The sequence below is a fragment of the Nyctereutes procyonoides genome, unplaced genomic scaffold, assembly GCF_905146905.1.
Source record: "Nyctereutes procyonoides isolate TBG_1078 unplaced genomic scaffold, NYPRO_anot_genome, whole genome shotgun sequence".
Taxonomy (NCBI): Eukaryota; Metazoa; Chordata; class Mammalia; order Carnivora; family Canidae; genus Nyctereutes; species Nyctereutes procyonoides.
Genome location: NW_026575020.1, coordinates 54,549,519 through 54,559,119, shown reverse-complemented (window position 1 = coordinate 54,559,119; position 9,601 = coordinate 54,549,519). Strand labels below are relative to the sequence as shown.

Sequence of the window (9,601 nt, the reverse complement as noted above, 5' to 3'; positions counted from 1 at the left end):
GATTGCTGGCAGCAGGCTTCCCAGCTCCTCAAGAACAGTGGCAAGTGGCACCCTGGCCAGTGGGACACTTGTTTCCCTCATCATTGAGACAAATCATGCCAGTCATAGGCTCTCAAAATCTGGCACTGCCTTTCTCCTAATTATTGAAATTAGGAAATAACTGAAGAAAAAAAATAAGGGAAGTAGATGAGAGAAACTATAATAGAGAAATAGAAGGCATTTTTCCTCTGAGCTCAGTTTCAGTCCTGGAGGGCAGTGGGCATTATTAGCTGAGCACAAGGAAGACAACTCAGGCCGGCAGGACAGGACATGTGGCTTCTCTCAGTTCTGTTGCTTCCTGTAGTCCAAGGTGAGTGGGATGGGGGTTTCAGGATGGAGCATCTGCAGGGCGAGGGTTGGACATAGGGTCTCTCCTAGGGGAAATGGCAAGGCCTTTCACTCATTCAGACATTTTCTCATTAAAATTCTATTTTAAAAATTTTTTGCTACCTGAAAGGTACTAAGTTAGGTATTGGGGGAAAGAAAATAAAAATAAGTAACACAAGTGTCTATTTTCTACAGCACCATTCTCCATCCCCGGCAGATAGATAGATAGACAGATGATGGATGAATGGATAGATGGATACATGGATGGATGGGCAGATGATAGGTAGATGCACACAGGCACACATATATACACATATACCAAACACTAATTCCTGAGAAATATTTAAGGAGCCAGATCTCAGGCTCTAGCTGACAACCACTCAGTCAAGCGGGGTTCAGACATCTGGATCATTTAAAAGCCTGCACAACTGGTCTTGACTTGTAGCTAGAGTCAAGATCATCTCTTCTTAAAAGCTCAGAGTAGAGGGAGGAAGACAGGCAGCAAAACCTGGGTGTGATAAGCTCTCTGGAGAGTTACTCAACACCACAATTCAGACTGTTTGAGTCTTTCTCTGGATAAGCCAAAGACCAGAGGCTCATCCAGTTATTTCAGCTCAACAGCCAAGACAGAATGAGCAGTGTCACCAGGGAGGGAAGACCAGAGATGAGAAGATATCTATTTCTGGGTTGGATGGCAAATCCGTGGGGGCAGCTGACGCTTGATGCTCCAAGGAGGCAGGAGCAAGGTCCATGGCCCCCCAGCTCTGTTCTTTCTCCTTCTCCAGAAACACAGGGCTTAGGGCAGGCTGCAGAGAGTGTCTCCTCTGGGAAGGAAGTCATCATGGGAAATGAAGTGAACCCATTTACTTATCCATTGACCTCTTTAAGATACGTATAGAGGTAAAACATTCTGATGGGGAGAGTCTTATGCAGAACACCTATTGGGAAAATGGGTGTCTTACTATTTTCTTAACTTGGAAGTTCATGTGCATAAGAGGGTTGCATATGCATATGAGTCATAAGAGTAAAAGACCACAGGCTTAGTGGTTTAAACTAGAGAAATTTCTTTTCTCACAGTTCTCAATGCTGGGCCATCCAAATTGAAGTGCAAGCAGATTCAATTAGTCATGAAAGCTCTCGTTCTGGGTTTCAGGACAGCCACCTTCTCACAGTGACCTTCACCTTGTGCCCAAGCAAGGAGAGACAGGGAGATCAGGAGACAGAGACAGAGAGGAAGAAGGAGAGAGAAGCTCTCGGGTGACTTTTCTTACAAGAGCACCGATCCCATCTTGACGTCCCCATCTCTATCTCCTCTAACCCGAATGACCTCCCAAAGGCCCCATCTTCCAATACCATCCCGTTGGAGCTTACAACTCCAACATAGGAATTTAGGGATAATACAAACATTGTCCTCGACAATCTAGAGGCAGAATTGATCAAGGGGTGAACAGCGCTAGCTCATCTGTTGTCACTTTGACATCACTACCACCCCCTCTAAGTCCTCTTCTGCATCACTGCCCCAAACCTGGGAATCACCTTTCCTCCAGTCCTCTTCTTTCAATGGGATGGAGTTTGTCCGTGGAAGCAGGTGTCAGAGATTTAGAAGGCGGGAGAACAGCCTCACTCTCTGGAGGCAGCTAAAGTGGCTTGGGTAGATGAGAGATTCAGAGTGGCTTCCTGTCACATACCCAGGAACCTTTACTCTGCTGGTGGAGACTGAAGATAATTAGTGGCATTTTCTCAGAGAATTTTCAGAATCACAGCAGCTTCTTATGGACTCTTGAGAAAACCCATCCTGGGACTTTGGCTGCAAACACAGCATCACCTTCCCTCACCATGAGTCAATGCAGATACTAGTATATGACTGGTCATAGCAAGATTCTCGCTGGCCAAAAAGTCAAACAACCCATGATTCATCAGCTGGTGAACGGATAAGCTAAATGTGGCCAGTCCCTGCCATGGACTGCAGTGCCCACACGTGCTACCACATGGATGAGCCTTAACACACATTACACTAAGTGAATGAAGCCAGACAAAAAGGTCATGGATTGAAGGATTCCATGTATAAGAAGTGTCCAGAATAGAGAAATCTATAGACAGAACGTAGATCCGTGGTTGTGGAAGGCTTCAGGTAAGAGGGAAGTGGGGAACGACAAGGGGTACAGGGTTTCCTTCTGCAGTGACAAAATGTTCTGGAATTAGAGGTGATGGTGGCACAACTTTGTGAAAGTCCTAAAACCGCTGAAAGCTACACTTAAAATTTGTGATATGTGAATTATATCTCAACCTATAAAGTCAACAAAAGTAAATTCTTAGCCTTAAAATGCTTTAATTCATTTTAGAAAGGTAGAAAATTCTCATTGTCTTTAACTTAACAGTTGGAAAAAGAGCACTAGTGGTATTCTTGAGAAAAGAAGACGAATAAAATTATACATATGAGAAAGTAATGACAGGAAATAAAAACAGTAACACGAACTAATCTCAAACCTGGTTTAATGGAGAAAAAACATGGAGGAGAGGAGGAGAAACAGGAGGAGGACATCCCACAGCAGGTGTAATCCACCCAAATCAGATGTCACATGTAGTTTGAATGTGTAATTAAAACAGAGGCTAACATTTTAATTATAAAAGCATACTTGCTAAGTGTAGAGGTTTATGCTAATAATACTCTGTGAAATAGATTAACTTTCTGGGAAAAGGAACCAAACCAATAGAACAGATTCAAGAACCATCAAAGAATTTGAATAGTCGATATTCAGGGGAAAACAATTTCATGTAATCAAGAATTTGTCCCAATAAAGAATTTGCCAGATAGTTTTGTAGATAATTTTTAGGATTCTAAAGACATGGAAATTCCTTTGTTCTCTTTATGTGCTGATCACCAGTATTTTCAAGGTGAGAGTTTCTGAGCCAAATCCAGATACCTGGCTACTCAAGAATAATGAAAAGATCTAAAACCACAGAGTCCACATCTTCAATGAGGAGACTGGGCTGAAATGGACTGGGGCCGTGCTTTCCCCTGGGTCATTTGCTCTCCAGGTGACATTGGCCATGAGGGTTGGATTATAGGAAGTTGTCACTGCTCAGTGTGGATATTTTTGTTTCAGTGAGATGGATAGTTGTGCTCTTAGGGGATTTTTGTGATGGCTTTGACCCAGTGGAGTTTTGAAAGACAAAGGTCTGTCTTGTGGAAGGTGTGTCCCCTCTTTGACTGTTACTCAACTCATCAGGCACTTGGGCTTATTGGAGTTATTTGTGATGCAGGAGGCTGTGGGTCTGCCTTCAGGGGGTGGGGTGGGGTGGTGACAGGCACCTGGGTTTGTGTTTTTCAGGCTCACCTGCCCTCATGGCAGTGTCCGATGCAGTGAGTGGCCCAGTGCGGGGCTCACTGACTGTGCAGTGTCGCTATGAACCCGGATGGGAGACTTACAATAAGTGGTGGTGTCAAGGAGCTGAGTGGAAAAGCTGCCATATCCTAGTTCAAACTGATGGATCAGAGAGGGAAGCAAAGGGTGACCGAGTGTCTATCAAGGACAATCAGGAACTGCGTGTGTTCACCGTGACCATGGAGGAGCTCAGGTGGAACAGTGCAGACACCTACTGGTGTGGGATTGAGAGGTCTGGAACTGACCTTGGGGTTGAAGTTAAAGTGACCATTGACCCAGGTAAGAGTATGTGTGTGTGTGGATGAGTCTCTTCAGAACGTGCTCTGTCCTGGTCCCTGAGGTTCCTCTCCAGTGACTTAAGTGTCATTTGGAGAGAATTGTCACACAGGATGGTTGAGTCCTGAGTTCTCCAAGAATCCCAGGTGACCTCTTGGGTTGGGAGGGACAGAGCTTCTCTTAGATGCTCTCATGGCTACTGTTGTATCCTCCAGGACAAGATCAAGCCTTTCTGGGCACGTGTTTCTCTGCACAGTGCAGTGCCTGAGTCTATTGCCCACAGAGATCAAGGTGATGGTCCCAGTTTCAGCCCATGGGCCAAAGGGACCATCTTCCATGGGACCCAGAGACCCCAATTCTTGTCAATGCCTTCCTGGACCTCTGGTGCCCACGTGTCCCTGCTCTTTTTGGAGTTTGGGGCCAGGACTTCAGAGTGGCTCTTCCTACCCCCTGTTCCATACCCAGTCTGAGAGGGAAGAGGCCCAGCACAGTGCGTGAGCTGTGGTTGATTCCTGAGGTCCAGGAAGGCCTCCCCAGTCAAAAACCTGTTTAAATCTGTCAAATACTTTTTCTGCATCTATGAGATGACCATACAATTTTTTTCATTGACTCAATTAATGTGCATATTATACTTACTGTTTTTCTTATGTTCAAACAATTTTATATTCTTGGGATAAAGTTCTCCTGCAGAAAATAGAATAGTACCATCTGCAATGTATTATTGTTGGTGATGATGTACTATCTTTCTTCTATATCCTTGGATTCAACTTGCTGTATTTTTGTTGCAGACTTTGGCATTTGCGTTGAATAGTGATTTTTTTTAACTTATAATATTTCTTTTTCATACTGCCCTTGTCAGGTTTTGGCATCAAGAGTATGCTACTCTCATTAAGTGGATTTGGAATTGCATCCTGTTTTCCTATGTCCTGGAATTTTTTTGTGTAAGACAGACACTGCTTTCTTAAATGTTAGCGGATATCTCCATTGAAGCTTTATGGGCCTGGAGGTTTCTTTTGGACAGGCTTTATTTTATTCATACTTATTTATTTTAAGTAAGTTCTCTAGCCAACGTGGGGCTTGAACTCAAGACCTTGAGATTAAGAGTCACAAGCTGTGCCCACTGAGCCAGCCAGGTGCCCCTTGGAGAAGTTTTTAATAATGGATGTGATTCTTTTAAATAGGCATAAGATGATTCTGGTTCTCTATTTCTTTTTGTACCTCTTTTATCATATCACTTTTTTTTTGCTAGAAATTGGCATATTGCACCTAAAGTTTCAAATTTATTGGCATAAACTGGTTTAGATATCCTTTTATTATCCTTTCCCCTTATTAACTCTCCTTTTTTAATAGGCTCAGAATATTGTGTGATGTGTCTGTTTTCACTCCTGATATTGATTATGAAGACCTATCCTTTTATCACAAATATCTTGCTAGGATTTTTTAAATTTTTATTATTTTTAAAAAGATTTTGTTTATTTATTCATGAGAGACAGACAGAGATAGAGGCAGAGACATAGGCAGAGAGAGAAGCAGGCTGTCTTCAGGAAGCCTGATGTGGGACTCCATCCCAGGATTCTGGATCAAGACCTGAGTCAAATGCAGATGCTCAACCAATGAGGCACCCAGGTGGCCGTAGGGTTTTGTTTATTTTTAAAGAACAATTGTTGGCTTTTTGGTCTTCTCTATTTTATATTTTCTTTCTAATTCATTAACTTTTTCTTTTTTTCATTATTTCCTTGCTTCTACTTTCCTCTGCAAGTGATCGTGCAGTGTCACTATGGCCCAGGGTGGGAGACCTTCGTGAAGTCATGGTGTCCAGATGCTGATTTGAATAGTTGTGCCATCCTTGTTCAAACCACTGGATCACAGCTGAAGAAGAACCAGCTGTCCATCGATCAGAAAAAGCAAACATTCTCCATGGCCATATGGGGAGATTAAAACAACTTTTGAGAACAAATCTGCTGTTGTTTTTCTGAGGTGCTGCCCAGGTGTTTTACAGTATGGCAACCCTGCTCACACCCAATATCTAGAAGTTTAAATAAGTCCCAAAGCTTAGAATTCCTCCCTGAGTTCTTGCTTTGTTCTTTGTTCTTCCTGGGGCACCATTTAAAATAACCACTTAGATTTGATTGCATGAAGAATGAATGGCCTCTGCCCTAACCACTGTATATACAAGAGGAGCTACTACCTTGCTCTTGGTCTCCAGCTTGCTCCCGGTCTGGGGTGGAGGACTGCCTTTTCCCAGGCTCATTGGGTGCCTCTCCCCTAGATCTGTAGACAATAAACTTTGTGCCTCTACTTCCTTTTGTTCCTTTCTTTGTTCCTCAAAGAGTTAAAAATAGAGCTACCTTACGACCCAGCAATTGCACTGCTGGGGATTTACCCCAAAGATACAGATGCAGTGAAATGCTGGAACACCTGCACCCCAATGTTTATAGCAGCAATGTCCACAAGAGCCACACTGCAGAAGCAGCTTCGGTGTCCATCGAAAGATGAATAGATGAAGAAGCTGTGGTCTATGTATACAATGGAATATTACTCAGCCATTAGAAATGACAAATACCCACCATTTGCTTCGATGTAGATGGAACTGGAGGGTATTATGCTGAGTGAAGTAAGTCAATTGGAGAAGGACAAACATTATATGGTCTCATTCATTTGGGGAATATAAAAAATAGTGAAGGGAATAAAGGGGAAAGAAGAGAAAATGAGTGGGAAATATCAGGGAGGGAGACAGAACATGAGAGACTCCTAACTCTGGGAAACAAACAAGGGGTGGCGGGAAGGGAGGTGGGCGTGGGGTGGGGGTGGCTGGGTGATGGGCACTGAGGAGGGCACTTGACGGGATGAGCACTGGGTGTTATACTATATGTTGGCAAATCGAACTCCAATAAAAATATACAAAAAGGAAAAAAAAAAGAAAAAGTCTTGTGATTTAGTTTTGAATGAGTGAATGGGAAGAAGTTAAACCCAAAGGGCTGGGCATCCTGGACTTGCTGTTGTACTGTTGGCGGGTGGTGTGGGGGGTGAGAGCAATCTTGGAAAGCCCCAAAATGAATCCAAACCCAGGAGTGGCTGATGATGGGTCAGAGCTGGAGTGTGGACAGCATCACAGGTGTGAAGAGGACAGACTGAGTCCCTCATTTGTCCTGTCTGGATGGAGAAGTCCAAACTGTCCCTCAAGACCCGCGCCTGAAGGACCAGGGAGGCTAAGGGACCAATGGAGGGACAGAAATGAACTGTTCTTGGGATCACTGGGTGAGTCCTCTGTCCTTGGAGGCCACCAAAGTAGATACAGGGACACGTGGCTATTTACATTGTCTCAAAGCTCCTTCCCACTAACCACTCATTACTTACACATTGAAAAGGAGTAACTTCAATGAGTTTTGACAGATTTATAGCCATAACCTCCCAGTTGCCAGATATATTCTAAGTCTAGTGTTGGATTTAGCGTCACATGGGACCTTCTAGAATGCACAGGTCATCCTCTGACATATAAAACATTGAAACAGTATCCCAACAAAATAATCTCAAAAGAGCTCAGGAAAGCTACAGATTTAATAGGAAATGCATAGAACAAACAGATAGGATGTGGGGTGGGGATGGTTCACCTCTGTCTGCAATCTTTAACACTCAGGCATTCTTTCTGCAGGAGGCACTGAATCAGCAGCAGGTGGAATGGGCAACCTCTGTACTCCTGGCCCATCAGGGATCTCTGGCCATTGGAACACTCGGGGGCTTTGGGATTTAATTCCAGTTTTATGGTTCCTGGTTGGTCTGGAATTGTAAAAGCCATCATTGGCCAGAGTCCTGAATGATGTAAAAGGCCATTATCCTTGGCAGAGCCACTGCAGGGTCCCAAGGAAGAGTGGCACCAGGAGGATCCACACCAGAGGATTCTGGGCTGCTACGGAGGAGGTCCCCGACCTGTGCAGAGCAGAGAGGGAACCAGTCTATTCCTGGGGTCTGGACAAGGGGAGTCCCCACCTAACAAGGACTCTTGTTTCTCTTGGAAATGAAACCTCTGCCATTCCTTGCTCAGAAGTCAGAGGGTGTGGGGGTGCCAATGGGACAGGAGCCGTGGTTCTCCTGCTCAGTCTGACTCTATTTTTCCCCTGGGTCCCCTGACTCCAGCTTAGCGACATCACAGTACAAGCAGGAATCCAAGCAGGGACCCCTTCACAGAGGTCAAGAGCGCAAAGCTGAGGTTGCAGAGCAGGACCCTGTGCAGGGGACACGGTGACAGGTGTGAGCTCACTCTTAAGGCATGAGCTCCCTCTTCAGGGGCTGCCCAGACCCTTCCTTCCTGACCTGATTTCTGAGCCCAGAGCTGCAGGCAGGCAGCCTTGGTTCCTGCCAGGGAAGCCCCTCTGAGGGCACAGACATGCTGCCCAAGGCTCAATCTATAGGGGCCTCCCTGCAGGCTTAGCCTGGGGTCCAGCACCCATGGCCCCTGATTTCATCTTGCTTTATGGCTGCTCCCCCACAATTCCCCTCCACCTCACCTGCAGGCCAGCCAAGCCCAAGGCTTTTCTTGGTCTGTCTTTCTCATCCTACTTCTGTCCCACCTTGTGTCAGTTCTGCTCAACTTTGAAGCTCAAAACTAATATTCCCAATTTGAAGAGAAGAAATTTCTCGACCGCTGTTCATCTGGATATTTACCTTCTGGGTTCTCCAGGTAGGGGCTTCTCTCAGCTCTGACCCCCATGTGGTAGCACATATGAGGTGTACTCTCTCTTATATCCTGTTTAGTGGACACGGGATCTAGGAGGACAATGGCCCTTGCTTACATGTATCCCCCTGGTGGTCCCTCTCAGTGTCCAAGAGTCTGACTCCCTCACCTTGGCCTCATCCCCTCCTCCCCCAGCAGGGCCAGGACCTGTGTAGGCCACCTTGCTCTGTCCTTCTACCTGCCTTGAGCGTGACGGGTCATGTGGATTTCACAGGTGGTGTTCTGGAGAGAGTGCATGCTGCTTTGCACTTCCTCAAAATATCCTTTAAGTCACTGTGCTCTTTTCACAAATTCCACTCCCTGTGGAGCTGCTGTCCCATCTCTCCACCCCACAGGCTTCTCCTATGCTCTTTGGTCTCCTAAAAGTTCTGCATCCTCCGCTTCCCACTCAACAGAACAACTGGTCTCCAAACATCACCAGCAGGACACAGTTGGTTGTAAAGCATGAGCCAAGTGCCTCACCTCATTTAGGTCCAGACTCCAATCAAATCTCCAGGCCCTCATTCAGAGGGATACTGAACACACTGCCTGGTGGAGCCAGGCTCCAAGGAACAGGGGACTTGAGACAGGAAGAAAGTATGACTGGAACTGGATGGGAGCTGATGGAGGGAAATACGGAAGGTGGGACCCAGGGAGGGAATGCACTTTCACCCCGCCTCTGATGGGATGAAACTGGGGCAGAGGATTTGACCTTAGAAAGAACTAACTGATTCTTCTTTGGATGCCTCTTTGATGATGCTCTTTGATGAAACAGCTAATTGATTATCTTTGAATGTTTCTTAGGAGATCAGCTTCAGATTGATAGCCCAGACCTTTTACCATGTTGGGAATATGAGAAAGC

The 9,601-nt window shown here is 45.4% G+C and overlaps 1 protein-coding gene across 1 annotated transcript; it reads left to right on the top strand.

The window, feature by feature from the left end:
• The first annotated feature begins 248 nt into the window (after window positions 1-248).
• Window positions 249-6,326, top strand: LOC129512043 (CMRF35-like molecule 7). Its single transcript, XM_055329301.1, has 3 exons — window positions 249-349; window positions 3,699-4,031; window positions 5,788-6,326. The coding sequence occupies exons 1-3, from the start codon at window positions 310-312 to the stop codon at window positions 5,964-5,966; spliced, it is 552 nt and encodes a 183-aa protein (XP_055185276.1). The 5' UTR covers window positions 249-309; the 3' UTR covers window positions 5,967-6,326.
• Window positions 6,327-9,601: the final 3,275 nt, after the last annotated feature.